The sequence below is a fragment of the Narcine bancroftii genome, chromosome 7, assembly GCF_036971445.1.
Source record: "Narcine bancroftii isolate sNarBan1 chromosome 7, sNarBan1.hap1, whole genome shotgun sequence".
Classification (NCBI taxonomy): domain Eukaryota; kingdom Metazoa; phylum Chordata; class Chondrichthyes; order Torpediniformes; family Narcinidae; genus Narcine; species Narcine bancroftii.
The window spans coordinates 211,592,351-211,614,235 of record NC_091475.1 but is presented as its reverse complement, the minus strand read 5'-3'; the positions used below and the strand labels follow the sequence as shown (position 1 = coordinate 211,614,235).

General features: G+C 45.7%; 1 protein-coding gene across 1 annotated transcript in view; it reads right to left on the bottom strand.

Moving 5' to 3' along the window:
- Nucleotides 1-21,885, bottom strand: part of clpb (ClpB family mitochondrial disaggregase) — a 165,497-nt gene that overhangs the window by 69,735 nt on the left and 73,877 nt on the right. Inside the window, exons 6-7 of the mRNA XM_069892197.1 lie at nucleotides 15,635-15,732; nucleotides 9,406-9,520 (exon numbers count right to left, since the gene is read on the bottom strand). Coding sequence (XP_069748298.1) covers nucleotides 9,406-9,520; nucleotides 15,635-15,732 — 213 coding nt within the window. The remainder of the gene's footprint in view (nucleotides 1-9,405; nucleotides 9,521-15,634; nucleotides 15,733-21,885) is intronic.

The following is a 21,885-nucleotide window of genomic DNA, read 5'->3' as shown; positions in this document are numbered from 1 at the left end:
AAATTTAAAATTCTCCTTTCATGACAAAAACCTTGACGATACATTGGCCTTGTCTGCTCACTTGCTTTGGTGACCTCATGCACTGAAATCCTCTGTCGAGTTGCTCATTGGAACCAGGTACTGGAACTGGCATTTGAGAGGGTGCTGAGGGCAAGAAGGCCCCCTCCCCGAAGGGGGCTCGGGCGCTGAAGGCTTCTTGATCGTGTAGGAGGTTTCAACCTGAAGCTCAGGCTGCCGATGAATTGAACAAGGGTCTGTGTGGCTGCAGGGGCTGTGGCGAGCGCTGGAGGCAAATCCATGGACACTCGGTGACTCTGAAGGGACTCTCTTTTGCTTCTCTTTTTCTCTTACTCTTTAGAGGTGCCGGACAACACTGATGACGACTCTATGTCTGCCTTATGGCAGGTAGAGGGTAATTTTGTGTAACATTACATGTTCTGTACTGTTACATGACAATAAAGGAATCTTGAATCATTTTGAATTTTGAGTACTTCCCGCATTTGCAGTCCCTCTCCATTTGGATAATAACCTGCCTTTTGATTTCCCAAAATGCGTGATCTGACCCTGGCTCACTTTAAACTCCATTTGCCACTCTTTTACCCACTCACTCAATCCATTTATATCCCTTTGCAGAATCCTCATCACCACATTCCCTTCCAGCTGTTTTCATCAGTAAATTTGGGAACATTGCCTACTGTTCCTTCCTCCAGGTCATTATCGTGAACATACATAATCGCCAATCAAGAGATGATTCCTGCCGTTCTCCGCTGGTTACCTCCTTCCAGCCCAAACAGGCACCATTTATTCTATGACTCAATGACCAAGTTTCAATCCATTCTCACACACTTTCTCCACTACAATGGTGGCTTAAGTTAATAACAACATCCTGCGTGACATCTTGTTAAAAACAGTACCTTTGGAAATCTAAATACACTGCATCTACAGGTTCAACTCCATCAACTCCTACTGGTTCACTCTCAAAATCAGACATGATTTAACTTTCATAAAAATGCTGACTAAATTTAATTAGATTCAGCTCTCCAAAATTATTTCCTCTTTGAAAGAGTCTAGCCATGTCCTCTTCTCATGGCTCCCATGTACCCAACGGTACAAAAACAGCTTCTTCCCCTCCACTATCAGATTTCTGAACGAACACCGAACCCCAGACACCACCTCCCTTTCTCTCTTTTTGTGCACTAATTGTTTTTAAATAGTGTATTTAGGGAAATGTAATTTTTGCACCTGTACTGCACAATACTGCTGCCGCAAGACAACCAACGTGGTGACAAATGTTCATGGCAATAGACTGATTCTGACAGCTCTCGGATAAACTGGTATCCAGCGCCCACCACCACCCCCACCCCCCACCCCAACCCTCTCCCACCTGCACCTTTTGCTTTTTTCCTGTTCTAACAAGGGAATCACTTGGGATGTTTTCCAATATTGCAGTTCCTTCCTGAAGTTCAGCGAGATATGAAAAATCTCAACCAATGGATCTTTTATCTGTAAAGGCACATTTTTTTTGTCCTTTATTTACCCCTGTGCTCTACAGTTTTAAATTTGTAATCAAACAATTCACATGTGATTAAAGTGAACATTCCAGATTTTATTCAAGGTTATTTATATACATGTTGGTTTGACCAGGTTGAAATTCCAGCACTTTTTATACATAGTCCCCTCATTTCAGGGCACCACAATATTTGGGACTCAGCAATGGTGTGTAGATTAAAGAGTCGTGTTTAGAATTTTGTTGCCTATCCCTTACGTGCAATAACTGCTTGAAGTCTGTGATCCAGAGACATCACCAGGTGCTGAGCATCTTCTCTGGTGATGCCCTGCCAGGCCTCGACTGCAGTCACCTTCAGCTCCTGCTTGTTTTGGCAGCTTGTCCCCTTAAGCTTTCTCTTCAGCATATGGAAGGCCATGCTCAATGGCCATGACTTGGCCATTCAAACATTTTCCAGTTTTTAGCTTTGAAAATCTCCTTTGTTGCTTTAGCAGTCCGTTTGGGATCATGGTCTTGCTGTAGGGTGAAGCACTGTTCAATAGGTTTGGAGGCATTTGCTCAAGCTTGAGTAGATAAGATGTTTCTATACACGTCAGAATTAATTTTGCTGCTGCCATCAGCAATTCCATCATCAATGAAGATCAATGTACCAGTACCTGTGGCAGCCAGACACCCCCACCACCATGATTCACAGATGAGGTGGTTTGCTTTGGATCTTGGGAAGTTCCTTTACACCTCCAAACTTTGCTCTTTCCATAATCTTGGACTCATCTGTCTACGAGATATTTTTCCAGAACTCTGCAGGCTCTTTTAAATACTTCTTGGCGAACTGTAATCTGGCCATCCTGTTTCTGTGACTAACCAGTGGTTTGTACCTTGCAGTGTAGACTCAAGTTATCTGTTCATGAAGTTTTCTGCGGACAGTACTCATTGACACGTCCACATCTGCCTCCTGAAGAGTGTTTCTGATCTGTCAAACATACCTTTGGGGATTTTTTTCTTCATTATGATGAGATTTCAGTCGTCAGCAGTGGAGTCTTCCTTGGCCTACCAGTCCCTTTGCGATTACTGAGCTCACCAGTAGGCTATTTCTTCTTAATGATGTTCCAAACTGTTGATTTTGATAATCCTGAGGTTTGGGCAACGTCTCCTACTGTTTTATTCTTGATTTTCAGCCTCATCATGGCTTCTTTGACTTTTCTGGCACAACTCGAGCCCTCATGTTGAAAAATGGCAACTGCAGACTTCAAAGGTGATTAGAAGCAGACCTAGCTCTCCTACACCTGCACCAATGAAGCTATTAAACATGTACTCATACCCACCTGTCAAGCCAAATGTCCCAAATATTATGGTCCCCTGAAATGAGGAGACTATGTATAAAAAGCGCTGGAATTTCTACCTGGTCAACCCAAATGTATACAAATAACCCTGACTTAATTCCATATGAATAATTTGATTACAAATTTTAAACTGTGGAACATAGGGGCAAATGAAGGAAAGAAATGTGTCTTTGTCCTAAACATTATAGAGGGCATTGTAACTCTTAGCAATTTTTGCACCTTGTTCTGCACAATACTGTTGCAGCAAAACATCAAATTTCGTGAAACAACTTCAAGACAATAAACCTGGTTCTGACAACTCTTGAATAGATTGACCTGTAACTTTCCCCACCGTCTGCTTTTCTCCTTTTTTAAAAAGGGAGTCACTTGGGTGTTTTCCCATTTTGCAGCACTCACCCGCAGTTTAGTGAGACATGAAAAATCTCAGCCAATGGATCCTCTATTTGTTCATCCTCTTCGAATCCTTAACGTTTAGTTCACTGGGGCCTGGCTTCGGTCCCCTGAGTTTCTCCAGGACTTTATTCTTCGTATAATGGGAATTTTCTAAGTTCTCTCACGTTAATTGAAATGAGACTCTCAGATCTCTTAGGGACATTTTATGAACTTATATTCTATTTTATTACCTTATTATGGAAATACAAGTCAGGCATTTTGTTCAGTCTAAACTTTCTGATTTTCCACAGATTTCTGAAACAAACATTCTTGATTTACTTTTTGACTTTCAACCTTCTCATAGAGACTCAATATCAATGATTTACAGAAATTTGATGGACTTGAGAATAGCCTCATTAGTTAAGAATAAGAGTGATTGGGAACATGCCTTGGACACACACACACACACACACACACACACACACACAACACACACACACAACACACACATAACACACACAACACACAACACACACAACACACACATAAAACACACACAACACACACATAACACACACACAACACACACACAACACACACAACACACACACACAACACACACATAACACACACACACACAACACACACATAACACACACACACACACACACACACGAGGACTGGGAAATTTCAAAAGTTAATATACCTTGCTTTTATTCTGATATTGCTTCATTATGTGAGAAATGTAAAATTTTCCAAGGCTTCATTATAACATATGTTTTGGGATAACCCAGTGTAGAAGATTTTTGGAAATATTATTTTCAGTTATTTTTAGGGTCAAATTAGAACCATGCACCTTAATATTGCTCAATTTGTTTCTTTCTACAAGAAGAGGAAATATTATAGGTCATCTCAGTAGTGAACTTTAGCTTTTACCTCATCAGACAGGCAATTCTGATGAAATGGAAAGACAGTGCTCCACCTACCCATACTCAATGGTGACAGGAGGTCATGGCCTTCCTAAGTTTGGAAAAAATCAGATGTAATGTTAAAAATGTAAATGTTCAAGGAGTACTATCATAATTTAACAAATTAACGTTTGGATGCTCCCAAGCAGCACTGTCTGGTTTCCAAATATCACCCTTCGTTTCCTTAGTATTTTAGATATACAAGTAAACCTTATTTGGAGGGAGGGGTTTGTCTAATTGGTGGGGGCAATAAAGATGCAATATTCCCACCTTGAAGTGGCTGTGTAAAAGGGACTTAAGATGGCATAAAAAAAAACACAATGCTGGAGAAACTCAGCAGGTCACACGGTGTACTTTATATGACAAAGGTAACCTTCGCCACGGGCCTGAGCCCTTCATCAAGGGATGATCAAATGTAGCAGGTGCTCAAACCAAATGGTGGGTGGAGGGTTGGGGAGTAGCACAGGTCCACAGGCAGGAGGTAATAGGTGGATATGAGGAGGGCACACCAGCAAACAGGGGGAGGGGGAATGGCTCTGGGAATGGAGAGGGAAGGGAGTGGAGAAATGGAGGAAAGGAGACAGAGGAATGGGGAAGGGAGGGAGAACAGGGAGCAGGCTAGCAGGAACTGAAAAAGTCCATGTTAATTCCAGCTGGTTGGAGAGCGCCCAGATGGGAATATTAGGTGCTGCTCCTCCAATTTACAAATGGCCTTGGTTTGGCAGTGCAGACTGGAGGAGCAACATCTAATATTCCATCTGGGCACTCACCATCCGGATGGCATTAACATCGACTTCTCGGGTTTTTGCTGGCCCACTCCCCATTCTCCCTCTCTTCCCTATCCCTCTGTCTCCTTTCCTTCAGCTCCTAACCCATTCCCAGAGCTATCCCCCCTCCTCCTGCTTGCTGTTGCGCCCTCCCTCCCTTATCCACTTATTACCTCCTGCCTGTGGGACTGTGCTCCTCCCCCCACCAATTATTCCATCATCTGCCTACAGTTTCCCATACCTTGATGAAGGGATCAAGCCCGAAACATTAGTTATGTACCTTTATCTTTGCTATATAAAGTACGCTGTGTGACCTGCTGAGTTTCACCAGCACTGTGTTTTTATTAGTCACTGCATCTGCAGACCTTCACGTTTCACTTAGATTCAATCAAGGAGGATAAATCTACAGGTCCAAGACCAGGTACATCCTAGAACATTATGGGAAGGTAGGAAGGACATTGTTGGGGCCTTGACAGATATTTCTAACTCATTACTGAAGGCAGAAGTAGTTCCGGAGGACTGGATAATGGTAAATATGGTGCAATTATTCAAAAAGGATAATCTGGGTATCTAAAGACCTGTCAGTCTGACATTAATGGTAGGGAAACTAGCGGAGAAGATTCAGAGGGAAAGCATCTATCAACATTTGGATGGGCAGGGGAAAATTAAAGAGAGTTGTGGGTGGGAAATCGTGTCTCATGAACTCAATAAAAATTTTTTTGAAGAGGTAACCAAAAGATTAGTCAAGGGCAATGGAGATGATGTTAATGTATTTCTACAGATTTTATTGAAGTATTTGATGAGTAGGGTGATATGGAAGGTTAGGGCACAGGGGTCAGGAGGCCAACCAGGCAACTGGATAAAAATTGTCTCAGTGATAGAAGTCAGAGAGTGGGTGTCGACGGCAGTTTTTCCAGACTGGGGGAATCATGACCAGTGGAGTGCCTCAGGGATCAGTACATAGAACACTACAGCACAGTACAGGACCTGCAGGGCACGATGTTGTGCCGACCTGTGCATACCTACCAAAAAAACCAAAAACCTTCCTACCTCATAACCCTCTTTCATCCATGTGCCTTTCTGAGAGACTCTTAAATACCCCTATTGTTTCAGCCTCCACCACCACCCATGGTACACGGGCTATTACTTTTTGTGTCTCTTTGGCTTGGCTTCGCGGACGAAGATTTATGGAGGGGGTAAAAAGTCCACGTCAGCTGCAGGCTCGTTTGTGGCTGACCAGTCCGATGCGGGACAGGCAGACACGATTGCAGCGGTTGCAAGGGAAAATTGGTTGGTTGGGGTTGGGTGTTGGGTTTTTCCTCCTTTGCCTTTTGTCAGTGAGGTGGGCTCTGCGGTCTTCTTCAAAGGAGGCTCCTGCCCGCCAAACTGTGAGGCGCCAAGATGCACGGTTTGAGGCGTTATCAGCCCACTGGCGGTGGTCAATGTGGCAGGCACCAAGAGATTTCTTTAGGCAGTCCTTGTACCTTTTCTTTGGTGCACCTCTGTCACGGTGGCCAGTGGAGAGCTCGCCATATAATACGATCTTGGGAAGGCGATGGTCCTCCATTCTGGAGACGTGACCCATCCAGCGCAGCTGGATCTTCAGCAGCGTGGACTCGATGCTGTCGACCTCTGCCATCTCGAGTACCTCGACGTTAGGGGTGTGAGCGCTCCAATGGATGTTGAGGATGGAGCGGAGACAACGCTGGTGGAAGCGTTCTAGGAGCCGTAGGTGGTGCCGGTAGAGGACCCATGATTCGGAGCCGAACAGGAGTGTGGGTATGACAACGGCTCTGTATACGCTTATCTTTGTGAGGTTTTTCAGTTGGTTGTTTTTCCAGACTCTTTTGTGTAGTCTTCCAAAGGCGCTATTTGCCTTGGCGAGTCTGTTGTCTATGTATATATAATATAAATACATTGGACAAGGATATTGATGGCAAAGTAAGTTAGTTTTCTGAAGACACAAGAGTATGTACTATGGTGTGCAGTGAAGAAGATTACCCAAGTCTACAACAGAAGGTAGATCAGAGGGGACCCAGGCCAAGGAATGGCAGATGCAGTTCAACTTGAAGAAGTGCGAGGTGCTTCGTTTGGATAAACGGACCCAGGGCAGGACTTACTACATTAGCATCAGTCTCCTAAAGCACTCATTCTCAACCGTCTTTTGGCTATGGCCTCCTGTGGACTTTGGTCAAAGACTATGGGCCCCTTTCCCTGTGAAGCAGTTAAGTTTTGGTTTCTTCCATACTTCTCTCCTAACAACTACACAAAACAAAATCGATGTAACAGAGGTGAAAAGAAGGCATTTACTTAAATGTGCTGTGACCCCCAGAGGGGCCAGAGTGCTCTTATTGAGAATGGCTGCCCTAACGAGTGCTGTGGAGCAGAGGGACCAAGGGATGCACTGTAGGTACACGGCTCTTTAATGATGGCAGCACAGGCAGACAGAGCAGTGACAAGAGTGAGACGCTTGCCTTCATCGGTTGGACCCTTGGTGAGGCCACACTTGGAATATTGTGTGCAGTATTGACCACTGAGCTGTAGGATGGATATTATAAAGTTGGAAAGGGTGCAGAACAGGTTTATGAAGTTGTTGCCTGGATAAGGGAAGTTGACTTACTGTGAGAGACTGTAGAAACTAGGCCTGCTTTCCTGAGAATGTAGGAAGTTGAGGGGGATCCTGCTGCAGTCTATAAAATCATGAGGGGCACTGACAGCTTCCTGCAGTGGGAGGATCTAAGATGAGAGACCCTAACGGTAAGGTGAGGGGGGTGGGATTGAGAAGGGACAGTTCTTTATGCAGAGAAGTGGCCACATGGAACGAATAAGATGCCGGAGTGGTTTAGGCAGGTACGTGGCACCGTCCATCAAAGCCCGATTCTCTGCGGGCTGCAGAGATCGCAACTACCTTTCAAAATTCTGTCTGGCCCACGGGAAAAATAATCTCAGGGTTGTATGTGATGCCATGTCCATACTCTGACAATAAATCTGAACTTGAACATTAGGTTCCTTTAAGAAACATCTGGCTAATGACATGGATGGGAGGGGATTGGAGGGGGAATGATTCACTGTGGACAAGTGGGACTAAAGCAGGAGAGAACATTGTTTGTCATAGACAAGCTAGGTCTGTTTCTAACTCGAAAAACATCTGCAGCTTTGTAATGGCAAATTACTCTGTAAACCACACATGTCAAACTCTGGCCCGCGGGCCAAATTTGGCCCGCGATATAATTATATTTGGCCCGCAAGATCATTTCAAAAATGTATTAGAGGTGGCCCGCCCTGCAGCGAGAGCCGATGCTGTTTTTTGGTAATGTCACCCCCACCATCCTCCCCCTTCATTGTACATCCTTCCCCACCCCCTAACTATCCCCTCCCCCCTAAAACCACCCCCCTTAAAAGATGGCCAGAATATTCTCAAAAAGGAATCCAGAATGGTAAAGTTCCATAAACCTTCTGCTGGGAATCCTAACAACACCCGGGCATCAGATCCACGGGACGCGGAGAGAGCAAGAGTGTTGCAGGTTGACCGTGCAAACTTTGAGAACGGGGAAAACAAAATTGTAACACGAGAAGTCTGTTGATGTCATCAGCCGGCAAGCCAGTTGGAAGGCTCCCCGCACAACCAGTCACTTCTCCCACCTGTCGAGCGGTGCGGCGGATTGGCGAGCGCCTGTGATTTCCTGTTGGCACGATGGAGATGGCAGGCTGCGCACGGCCCCCGCTGTTCCGCAAAGGCTGATCGGCAGCGCGCTGGGCCTGAGTGGGTGGGTAAGCAGGGGTGGGCAGAGGGTGTAGGTGAGGAGTAATGGGAAGGGGAAGTTATGGTGGTGCGAGGGGCAGTTAGAGGGAGGGATGAGTAGAAGGAGGGGTGGATAGGGAAGAGGTAAAAGGGGAAGGGCAGGGCGAGTAGGGGAGGGGTGATTAGAGGGTGAGAGACCGGTAGAGGGAGGAACAGGTTGAGAGGAGAGGCAGTAGAGGGGCGTGTATAGGATGGGGTGGGTAGAGGCAGAGCGAGTGGAGTGAGGGGTGAATAGAGGTTGAGTAAAGGACTAGTCAGGTAGAGGGATGGTGGGTCGAGGGTGAATAGAGGCCTAGAGCCTGAGGAGTGAGCAGGAAATGCTGAGTCCTGAATGGACACAGCCAAAATGGACACAGCCTGTGAATGCTGACTACATCCCCACAGGGACCAAATATGTTTCCCTCAGGTCAAGCAAAGGGTGAACTTGAGCTACCTACTCCTGACCTGTAACATTATCCTCCTAAAGTTATATCCTAAAGTTTAACATTACATATGTTGAAAGAAGAGAAAACATGCAGATGTTGTTGAAAATTTTCAATAAATATTTAGTTCGGCCCTCGACTTAGTCCAAGTTTTTAATTTTGGCCCTCCGTGAATTTGAGTTTGACTCCCCTGGTGTAAACCTACAAGCCGATCGGTTTGTACTTGCCTGCTGCGACAGTTGTGATGGCGGTGTCCTGACCAATAATGTGCTCTTTCAGTCTCTGCTCCAGGGGAAACCGTCTCCGTTCCTCTGCCTCCCGTTTCTTCTGCCTGTCCTGGTACTGTAAACGAGAGAAACACAAGGGTTGTTCAACAGTGGTTGGGTCTGTCACACGCTGGCATTCATTTCAAAAGGAATAGAATACAAAAGCAGGAATGTGATGTTTTAAGCTCCTTTTTTCAGAGGAGGTTCACGAGGATGATTCTGGGACTCGTTGGAATTTAAGAGAATGGGGTGGGGGGGAGGAATCTCATCGAAACATGTTGAATGTTGAAGGACATAGACAGTAGATATAGAAAGATTGTTTCTCATAGAACATTACAGCACAGTATAGGCCCTTCAGCCCCCAATGTTTTTCTGACCCATATATACCTACCAAAAAAAAATGAAACCCTTCCATGGTGGGAGAGTCGAGGACAAGAGGGCACAACTTCAGGATTGAAGGACGTCCACTTAGAACAGGTATGCAGAGGAATTTCTTCAGCCAGAGGGTGGTTAATCTGTGGAATTTGGGTGTATTTAAGGCAGAAATTGATAGGTTCTTGATTAGCCAGGGCATCCAAGGTTATGGGGAGAAGGCCGGGCAGTGGAGCTGAGTGGGAAAATGGACCAGCTCATGATTAAATGGCGAGGCAGACTTGATGGGCTGAATGGCCCATTTCTGCTCCAACAGCTTTATTAGCATCCTTTCATATACTGTAAATACTTTGATTTAATGCACACAAGGTTTGCCTGCTGAGTAATATAAGAGAGCTTTAGAAGTATGTAAGACCTTGTCAGGGTAGATATACAATGTGCAGCAAAGGGAACAATTACACTAATAGAACTGGGAGAAGGAATAGAGGGGAGTTAAGAACTTACTTTTTCCAAATGGCAAGTGGTTGGAACTCTCTGCTTGGAAAGGTCTTGGAGGCAGAACACTCAGTACCTTTTAGCACATAGAACATCTAATGGTATGGCATAAAACAGGCTCTTCAGCCCACAATGTGGTGCTGACATTTATACACCCAATCCACGATCAATCTAACCAATTTAAATCTAATTAATCTAGGTAAGGATTTTTTCCCCAGGGCAGTAAAGTCTAAAATTAAAGGGCAGAGATGAGGGAAAGATTTCAAAGAAACTTGAGAGGCACCTTTTTCACTTAGAGGCAGGAGGGTGTGTGGAACGAGCTGCCCGAGGAAGTAGTTGGAGAGGGGAGAACTTTGACCTTCATTAGACATTTAGATGGGTGCATGGATAGGAAAGAGGGGACCAAAACAATCTGGTGGAGCAGTGCTAGTGGGGAAAAAAGAATTGGCAGCATTTTGTGGTGGAACCCTTCAAGGTTCAATGTAGACAAATAGCTTGGCTTTTTGGCCTTGAGGTGTTACACACTCTGGGGAAGCAAAGGACTGGCACAGGGCACCAGAAAACAGGGATAACATCCTGCATTTGAGAAGGAGAAGTAGAAGAGATGACCCACAGGATGGTGACCATGGCGGTAGGCCATTGAGGGGCTCTGTGGCTGAAGAACACCCAGATGGTGGGCTGTTGGGACCCGAGGTGAGGAACCCATGCAGGCTGTGGGTTGCTGGTGACTGTGGTCAAGGGACTCATACCAGGCTGCGGACTGGCTGAAGGGGTACCGAGTATCAGAACCAGGATGCGAGAGGGTGCTGAAGCCTTCCTGGTCACGTTGGAGATTTTGATCTGGAGCTTGGGTTGCCGATGGTTCGGACTGGTCTGTGTGGCTGCAGAAGCTGCGGGGAGCGCTGGAAGCCAATCACTGGACACTCAGTGACTCTGAAGGGACTCTCTTTTGCTTTGCTTTCTCTGACTGCAAGGGGTGGACAGCCAGCAGCTCTTTCCTTGGGCAAGAATAGCAAATACTAGAGGATATTTGTATAAAGTGAAGGAAGGAAAGTTCAGGGGAGACATAAGGGGCAGGTTTTTTACACAGGGAGTGGTGTGGACCTGGAATGTCTTGCCAAGGGTGGTGGTGGAGGCTGAAACATTAGGGACATTTGAGAGACTCTTAGACAGACACGTGGATGGAAGAAAAATAGAAGGTTACATTTTCTTTGTTAGGAATATGTGGGTTGGCACAACATCGAGATCTGTGCTGTAGTGTTCTATCCTATTTTATGTTCTATATCTATCAATCTCTACTTTAAATGCACCCAACAACCTGGCCTCCACAGACCCCTGGATCAGTAAATTCCAGAGGTTCACCCCTCTCTAGCTAAAGAAATTCCTTTGCATCTCTGTTTTAAATGGGCGCTCTTCAATTCTCTTGTCCTCGACTCCCCTACCATGGGAAACAACTTTGCCACATCTACTTTGTCTAGGCCTTTCAACATTTGAAATGCTTCTACGAGGTCCCGATTGAGTGGGAGGTTTCACGGTGTGTACATGCAAGATGGTGTTGGCGTTTGTGCGTGTGTGCGGGTGACGGCGAGGGGAGAGTCCAGCACAGCTGTGATGTAACATTTAGTGAAATTCGACAGGGTACTGTGCTGCCACATGAACCAGGAGCACAGCCAAGGTTCCTGTGGATGGTCAGTGTTTAGTGACCTGATCCCCTGTCAGTGGCCTGAACCTTTGAATGAGGGAAAAAGATGAGAAAAGCACGAGAAAATGTACTGAAAATTTCATTTATTTTTATCTGCAATTTTTTAAGAGAAAAATAAAACATTTATTTCATGATTCCTGATTAAATTATTTAAGGTATCTGCAGCTTTACACCATTTTTTAAGTTTTGAATGTAAATTACAGACAGTTTAGCTGCCTGGATAATATTTGAGCGTTCAATCCATTTGTTATTTGATGTTGCATGTTTCAGACTGAGTTTGGGACTAGTTCAAAGAAGTAAATACCAGGTGAACAAAACACACTGGACTCCTCTCTCTGTCTTTACGCAGACAGACATCTGTGTGCCCGAGTTGTTTAAATGATGCATCTTCCGCCAGAAGGACCTGAATGTTTGGCTTCAGTTTCAGCTCAAGCTGTTGTGAGCTTTGCTTTCACAGGGGAGCTGTCACGCAGTTATTGCCCCATCTGAAAGCCTACAAATGATGGATTCCATCAGTTTATTGAGTATTTGTTTTCTACTGCATTCATTTTTTTTATATAGGAAATTTCATTTCAGACAATTTATCATCAGTCACTTTCTAAAACATAATAAGAAAACTGTTATAGAGCGATGACATTTTCTGTGTGTGTGTGTGTGTGTGTGTGTGTGTGTGTGTGTGTGTGTGTGTGTGTGTGTGTGTGTGTGTGTGTGCATTTAGAGCAAAGAGCAAATCTACAGCAAAGAGAAAGACCCTTCAGCCCACCTTGTCCATAACAACCAAGCTTGTTTGTCTTCTGCATCCAGTGCTCCCGTTGCGTTCTCCTCTATGCTGGAGAAATTGGCTGGGAGATCGCTTTGTTGAGCACCTCAGCTCTATCCACTGCAATAGCGGAGATCTCCCAGTGGCCGCCCATTTCAATTCCCCGCCCCATTCCCTAGCTGACATGTCTGACCATGGGCTTGTGCACTGCCAGACAGACCATCTTCAAGATGGCAGCACTGCTGGAGCTCCTGTAACAGCAGCACTGGTGCGGACCCACGGAGAATGGGGAGAGGTGACAAAGTGCTTCCCCGTGGGATTCAACCGCCCAATCTGACTGCCGTTGGCCCTGTACAGACTATAAATGGCCTATTAAAGGAGCCGATGGTGGTTTATTTTAAAATCTCAAGACGACAGTGCCCATGATCGACAGCACCACCAGGGGTTGCAGAGGAGTGGCACAGGACACTAGGAAATGGGGAGACTACATCCCGTTTGAGAAGGAGCAGCAGAGGAGACAACCTATGAGTCGGTGACCATGGCGGCAGACCGGCGAGGAGCTCTAAGGCTGAAGAACACACAGGAGACGGGCTATTGGAGCCTCAAGGTGCGGAAACCACACAGGCTGCAGGCTGCTGGTGACTGCAGTCAAGGGACTTACACCAGGCTGCAGACTGCTAAAGACTGGCTGAAGGGGTACCAAGTATCGGAACCAAGATGCGAGAACGTGCTGAAGGCGCTGAAGGCTTCCTGATCATGTGAGAGGTTTGCATCTGGATGCGATGGTTTGGATTGAAGGCTGTGTGGCTGCAGAGGTTGCAGGGGTGCTGGAGGCGAATCCACAGACACCCAGTGTGACTCTGAAGGGACTCTCTTTTACTTCTTTGTCTGACTATAAGGGACGCTGGGAAACTTCCGTTGATAGCAGACCTTTGTCTGTCTTATGATAGACAAAAGAAAATTTCCTGATCAACAAGGACAAGTGTGCCAGATGACTTCTACACCACCCTGCCTACCTGCACTGCCATTTTTGTAGAATTACATCATGTTCAAGTTTGTCGTCATCTAATTGTACCTCTGGACCATAGTTCACACATCCTACACATAAACAACATCAATACATAGTGGTACAAAATAAATGTAAAGAAAAATAATTTACAGGTTTCTATAAATGCTCAACAGACTCACTGCCTGTGGGAAGAAGTCACTTCCCAACATGGTAGGAGTAAAACAGGAAAGTCTGCAAACTCCATGAGTGAAGCAAAAACACAATGTTGGAGAAACTCAGCAGGTCAAACAGTGTCCTTTATAGGACAAAGATAAAGATATAGAACCAATGTTTTGGGCTTGAAAGGGCTCAACATCGGATGCTTCCCTACATTTTGCTCATCCCTTGATGAGGGGCTCAAGCCCGAAACAATAGTTCTGCATCTTTATCTTTGCTATATAAAGGACACTGTTTAATCAGCTGAGTTTCTCCAGCATTGTGTTTTTACTTCCACCGCAGTGTCTGCAGACCTTCCTGTTTTATTCTCGGACTGGAAGACAGTACAGAGGTAGGAAGAGATGAGGGCGCAGATGAATTTAACAGCTAGGATTTTTTGCATCGCTTTTACAGAGCTGGCAGAGACTCAAATCAAAAGTGCTGCCACCACAGGAGCCAACTTGGGTCACCAAGATGCTTTATTGGATGGGTCATCGAGGAGATCTCTCCTCTGTTCCTTTTAGAAACAGTGCCACGGGATTATTGACATCCAACCTGGGAGGACAAACAAGACCAAAGATCCACATAAAAACACACAGTAAATGCTGAAGGACCTCAGCCAGTCTTGCAGGGTCCATAGGAGGTAAAGATATATTAATGATGTTTCGGGCCTGAGCCCTTCTTCAAGGTGAAGTAAAACGCCTGGTATCTGGCACCTATGGGGATTGATAGATAGCAGATAAGTGTAGTTGATACTTACTCTAACAAGGCCTCACTAACACACCTGCATTAAGAATAAACAGTTTAAAAGACAAAAATACAATACTGTAGACACTGAACAAACTTTACTTGCATGAATATTTTAACCTTAAAGCATTTTACTTTCTTTTCAGTCACATTCTTTGAAAACATTTAACCGTCGCTGCAACTGCAGGTTCCTCCCCTCCAAGGAGCCGCCCAAAAGACGAGCAATAACATTAACCATCCTCCCCCAAGTTTACAGATAAAGCCTCTGACCGGGGCACTCTTACTGAGCAGGGATAAGGAGATAGTTTAAGATAGTCATCCCAACAGCGAGGGGCTTCAACCAGCTCTTCATCCTGGGTGACACCATTGCTGTTTCACACAACTTCATTTAAGCAGCTGCTACGAACAAACCACGACCAAGGCTCTCCGCTGGCTGAATATTTGCTCTCATCTTCACCAAAGGTTTATGTGAACATATAGTTTTTCAATTTTAAACTTGCGGGTTTTTTTTAACCTAATATTTTATTCTTATCTATTTCAATTTATTTTACTCAATATTTTTGCTGGTTGCTTGAATTCTGGATACCAGGGGTTTTAATGTACCTTGAAGAAGGAAGGGCTCAGGCTGAAACGTCAGTAATATATCTTTACCTCCTATGGGTACTGCAAGACTGGTTGGGTTCCTCCAGCATTTAATGTGCGTTTTTTCTAAAATTACATTGTCTGCGAACTTTTGTGTTTCACTCCAAAGATCAATATCCCTTTCTCAGAAACAGCTCCTCCAACACTGTGGCACTCCCTTATCTCCACCGGTGGATTGGGTCAATTGAATATGGCCTTGCTGAGCTAAAGCCAAAGCCCCTAACGTGAGATCTGGCTCAGGGCGCGGGGCTTAGTTTGGTGCACTTGCCTTCACTTCAGCCTCCTTCAGTAGCTCCTTAATTTTACCTTCCCTGGCGTAATCAATGGGTGTGTGTCCCATGTCATTCTGCAGAGAAGGATTGGCACCTGAATGAGAGAAAGGTGAAGATTCAATATAATGGTCTGCCACAAAAACCTCAACAGAACCACTCTAGCAGTAACCCCCTGACTCCACAACGCACAATCTCTGACACCTCACCCTGTACTCACCGATAACGCCTGGATCCACGGACATTTCCCCAACATCAACCCACCTTAGATCCCCCAATGTGCCGGCCATTTATTTATAACCCTTCTTATCCCCAACTCACCAGTATCCTCTATTTGCTGAAGCCTGATGCACTCACTCGCTATCGAGATAACTTTGTCGTGTTTTACTTGTACAATCAAATGACAATAAACGTGTAAAAACACAATGCAGGAGAAACACAGCAGGTCCAACAGTGTCCTTTACATAGCAAAGCTGAAAATACAGAACCGACGCTCTGGGATTGAGCCCTTCAACAAGGTGTTGGGAAAATAGTCTTATGAGGCCAGGTTAGCAGAGCCGGGACTTCTCATTTTTGAGCGTAGAAGGATGAGAGGAGATATAATCGAGGTCTATAAGATTATGAGAGGTATAGATAGGGTGGACAGCCAGTGCCTGTTTCCCAGGGTAGGATCAGCGAACAGCAGAGGACACGTGTCCAATGTGAAGGGAGGGAAGTTTAGGGGAGACGTCAGGGGTAGGTTTTTTTTAAAAACAGAGTTGTGGAGGACTGGAATGTGTTGCCAGGGATGGTGGTGGAGGCTGAAACAATGGGGCCATTTAAGAGACTCTTAGACAGAAAATTAGAGGGTTATGGGGTAGCGAGGGTTTAACACTTTTTTTGGCACAACATCGAGGGCTAAGTTCTATGTATGTTTTACTTCTGACAATAAATTTGACTTGAGGAAAGGGTCCTTTTTGAATGGTGTCAATCAGAAGCACTGGGTCCCAGACAGTAACACACATATCAACATGTGAAGATAAGCTGTAAATGTCACCTCACTGAGTTTGTGGGCCCTGATGTGAATCTGAGCCCCTTTCTTAATTTGATAAAGTGGCGGTGCTGCAGGGCCACTGTAATGGCATCGTTGCCGCTTGTGTGGACCCAGGAGAGTGGGGAGCAGAGAACAGCACTGCTTTGCAGGGTGCAACTGCCTGGTCCTAATGTCAATGGCTCCACGCAGGCTTTAAATGGCCAGTAAAATGAGCCGAGGTGCTTTTTAATTAAAATCCTGCAACTGTGGGGTCTGCCCCCAACAATGCGATGCCTGCGCTCGGCAGTGGCCGTGAGGAGTTGCAGATTCCGGGGGAGCAGCGGATTGGCACAGGGCACCATAGGAAATGACCTGACAGGAAGGTGACCGTGGCGGCAGAACAGCGAGGGGTTCTGGATGACTTGTGGTCAGCGGATCCACGTGGGCTGTGGGCTGATGGAGACTGGCTCAAGGGAACCAGCTATCGGAGGCGGGATACGAAGGCAAGAAGGGCTCCTGAATCGCCTCAGGCGCTGAAGGCATCCTGATCTTGTCAGACGTTTGGATAAGCTGATTATTCGGGAATTAGGTAAAATCTTTGCAGTTTAAAGATTGGGACTGAGTGGAGAGTATTCGGAGGATCAGCTCAGGCACAATGAACCAAATAACTCCCACACACAAATGTTTCCATGAAACTGGAGCAAGGCGGCAGATGGGCGGTCTGGAATCTGTGAAGGCCAGTCACGTCAGACAGTACTGATCTTCATCTTTGCAGCTGCCATTAGCAAAGTGGAATCGGTTTGCATTTGAACATTACTTAGAGCAGAGTGTCCCCTCTCACCCTCAGCTATGGTAATTGATGCTTTGTTTTGTAAACATTTTCAATGGCAGCTATTCCTGGGCAGATGTGGTGCACCATATCTCATCTCTCAAGCAGCTGAAAGCTTTTGAATTGGGTTGCAAGAAAACCTGGGTGAGAGGTTTGTGCAGGACAATATCCTGCAAACAATTATCAGGTCAACAGCATTAAACAAGAAAATTTGCAAATGCTGCGGTTGAAGGCAGTACACAAACGTGCTGGAGAAACTCAGCAGGTCATGCAGCATCGACAGAAGTAGAGGGTGACCAACATTTCAGGCCTAATGACAGACCCAGGCCCGAAACGTTGGTTACTATAAGACACAGGAGCAGAGAAGTAGGCCATTTGATCCATCAAGAATGCTCTGCCATTCCATCATTCTCCACTCAGGAAAACTCCCCTGCCTTCTCTCCATAACACTATTACAGCCCCAGGAATTGGGGTTCGAATCCAACGCTGTCTGTAAGGAGTTTGTACGTTCTTTCTGTGTTTGCGTTGGTTTCCTCCGGGTGCTCCGGTTTCCTCCCACCATTCAAAAATGTATGCAGTTGTAGGCCAATTGGGTGTAACAGGCTCCTGGGCCAAAAGGGCCTGTTACCATGCTGTATGTCTAATTTTAAAATTTATATCCTTTGATACCTTGACAGTCTCTGCCTTAAAACACCCTTTTCTTCCTCTATATATAAAGTTCCCCTTTACACCCTCTAAGTGCTGGATGACCTGCTGAGTTTCTCCAGCAAGGCAGGTAGAGTACCCTGGAGCTGCTCTAACGTTGATTTGGGGAGAGCCCATGCCCTTCTAACCAGAGGTTAAACCCCTTCAGCAACCTGGATGAAGAGCCCTGACCTGAAACATCAGCAATTCCTTTTCCTCCCTGCTAATGCTGCTCGCCCCGCTGAGTTGAACCAGCTGATTGCTCTTGCCCAGGTTACAGCCTCTTGTGCACCTCGAGGTTGTTTAACATCCAGAAACTTGAGGTACCTAATCCTGACAGTTTTAACTACACAATTAAATTGCTGAGCTGGTTAGAAATGTTTCATCATCTGAAAGATTGAAAAGGTGCAGAGAAGATTTACTAGGATGTCACCAGGACCCAAGGAACTGAGTTACAGGGAAAGGTTAAAAAGGTTAGGGCTTTATTTCCCAGAGCGTAAAAGAATGAGGGGAGGTTTGATAGAGGTATTTAAAAATATGAAGGGGATAGACAGAGGTTTGGTGAGATACAAACCAGAGGACACAGGTTAAGAGTGAATGGGGAAAAGTTTAGGGGAAACTTCCTCACACAGACCGTGGTGGGGATGTGGAACGAGCTGCCAGCCGAGGTGGTGAATGCAGGCTCAATTTTAACATTTAAGAAAAATGTGGACAGGTATATGGATGGGAGAGGCATGGAGGGCTATGGACAGGGTGCAGGTCAGTGGAACTAGGCAGAATAGTTTGGGCACCCACTAGAAGGGCCAAAGGGCCTGTTTTCTGCGCTGTAATGTTACATGGTTTCTATCTCCATCTTATCGTTCCCTTGCACATGTGAGAAGGGAGTTCAGCTGTGTTAAGTAACAGCAGCCCAACCAAGCCCATCACTGAAGTCCCAGCAATTCTCCAGGTGCTCTTTGAAGACTTCATCTTCAATGCTTTGCCTGCTGTAACATTTACATAATGATTGCTTAATGGCCTCCACTAATTCATGAGCTAGAGCAGGCTTATATTGAAGTCATTTTTCTATCCTCATTGATTGTGCCATTCCTCAATAATTAGCCAAATTATATTATTGATGAAGGGAAACATTGACAATGTGTACAAAGTGGACTGTTCAGTCCATTTAAATGAGGATCCCGGTCCCACAGTGTGGCCCCTCACACTGTCCTCTACAGCCCAACCCAGTCTAGCTGTTTAAGAAGCCACAACTACTATTAAACTGGAAATACACATTACATTTCACACAGTACGATCCTGCAAAACCCCCGGGATTACAGATTTTTTTTTGTCTCTCTTTTGTTATTGATGTTGATTAAAGAATCAATAATGACCAATCACACTAAATAGAATCAACTTCTCTTTGAATAGGGGCACATTCAGAAAAACCTTTGGAGATGAGAAGCCTAACTATGGTTTTCCCACGTTTCCTTCATAAACATTGCTGATGGATCGAACAGGAGTGTATGTGGCTGCAGAGACTGTGGGAGCACTGGAGGCGAATCCATGGACACTTAGTGTCTCTGAAGGGATCATTAGGGTCGCTGGGCGACACTAATGGCGACTCTTTGCCTTACGGCAGGCAGAAGCAGTTTTGTGTTCTGTGCTATTACATGAAAATAAAGGAATCTTGAATTTTGAATGATGTCTTAGGCCAATGGACATAATAAAAGTTGTTGACAACTACACTGTAAAAGGATGTAACATCAATCAGGACACTGAAACAGTCAAATTAACAGAAAAGGGATGCCCAATGGTCCATGATGACCAAGTTGTCTACCTGAGCTAGTCCCACTTGCCTTCATTTGGCCCATATCCCTCAACCAGCCATTCTCAAGAGGGGCCCTTCACCTCTTCCCAGGGGGCAACACCACATTTAAGTAAAAGCTTTGTTTTTGTTTTACCTCACATAATTTTTAAAATATTTTTTACATAGTCGGTAGGAGAGAAGTGTGGAAAAAAAAACCTGATTGCTTCACAGGGAAGGTGGCCCAGTCTTTGAACAGTCCTAGTCGTTGAGAATGGCTGCCCTAACCACCTAGTTTCATTCAAACCTTCTCGTCTTAGACACCCTCAACAGGGAAGATTTTTTACAAATTCCTCCGTCCATCCATCCCACTCATAACACTGGACAATCTTTTTTTTTCAAAAGGTTTGCTTCCTGAAAAATAATTAAGGATTATGAAAGATGAAAGCTGAACTCAAAGATAATTTCAGATTTGGTGTATCACGTGGGAAGTTGGAGAAACATTAAACTAACTTTCATTGAATTTAGTATGTTTGATTTAACTGACCTAAAAATGTTTTGCCACGGCGGCCAGCGGGAGCCGTCAGGAAGCGGGAGCCATCAGGGAAGAGGTGGCCGGCGGGAGCTGTCAGGGCAGGGGTGGCCATTGGGGACAGGCATTATGAGCTGTGGCAGCCTCACTGGGCTACTTCGGCTTTCAGGGCCACTCTCTGTGGCTCAAAACGCAGCAGAGCAATGGCTGTTTTCCCTACCCATAATCCCCCACGCAGCTGGAACTCCGAGCGGATCCAGATGTGTGGGGGATTATGGGTAAGGAAAACAGCCATTGCTTTGCCATGTTTTTATGACGGTGGCGCTACGGCACCTGTTGTCCCGCCTCCATCGGCTCCAGAGAGCTGCTCCATGAAAGGTAAGTATGTTTTTCCTCCGCACTTGTAGCCGGCCTCCAGGTGGAAGCTTGGCACGAAAGGGCCTTTAGACAGGTAGATGAAGGGGAAACATTTAGGGGAATACGGACCAAACGCAAACGAACTTGGTCATGAACGAGTTGGGCTGAAGGGCCTATTTCTGTGCTGTGTAGCTCTAAATTCATTACTGTCCCCTTCCACTGTGCAGGATGAATTTCTGCTGTAACATTTGCATGTCATCCAGATTAGCTTGACCTTCTTCAGCCATTCTGGTCCTGCTCGGCAAGTCAGTCCCAACCCTGTCGACATTTTTTTTATCCATTCATTTTGTCACCCTTGCCCCAAACCTCCCAGTGTCTCAGGAATTGGAATCCTCCATTCCCATGCCATTTCTCTGTTATATCCCAACTTTGACCAAATTCACAGCAGAGGTGAAGTATTCAGTATTTGGCTATTTAGCTGCATCCTGAAATATCAACCCTGTCATATTAAAATGCTAGGACATGATTAATTTTGATCTGTTCCATTTACCATGATGCTGCTGGAGCTTTTGTAATGGCAGCGCTGCTACTGGTGTGGACCCGGGAGAGCAGAGACACAGCACTGCTCCCAAGATTTCAATGCCCAGTCCTAATGCCGGCAGCTTTAAAGCAGCCAGCATTGTTTATAAGTAAAATAGTGCAACCGCGGAGGTCTGTGCCCAAGATGGCGTTGCCTGTGCTTGGTAGCGGTCACGAGGTGTTAAAGACTCCAAGGGAGCAGCAGACCAGCACAGGGCACCAGAAACAGGGAGAACACCCACCCCACAGAGAAGGAGAAGCAGAGGAGACGAGCCTAGAGGGAAGGAGAAAACGGCGGAAGACCTGTGAGGGGCTCAGTGGCTGAGGGACCCAAACAGGCTGTGGGAGACTTGTGGTCAGGGGATCCTCAGAGGCTGCGGGCTGCTGGACACTGGCGCATTGGAACCAGGTAGCATAACTGGGATTTGAGAAGGTGCTGAGGACTTCCTGATTGTGTCAGAGATTTGGATC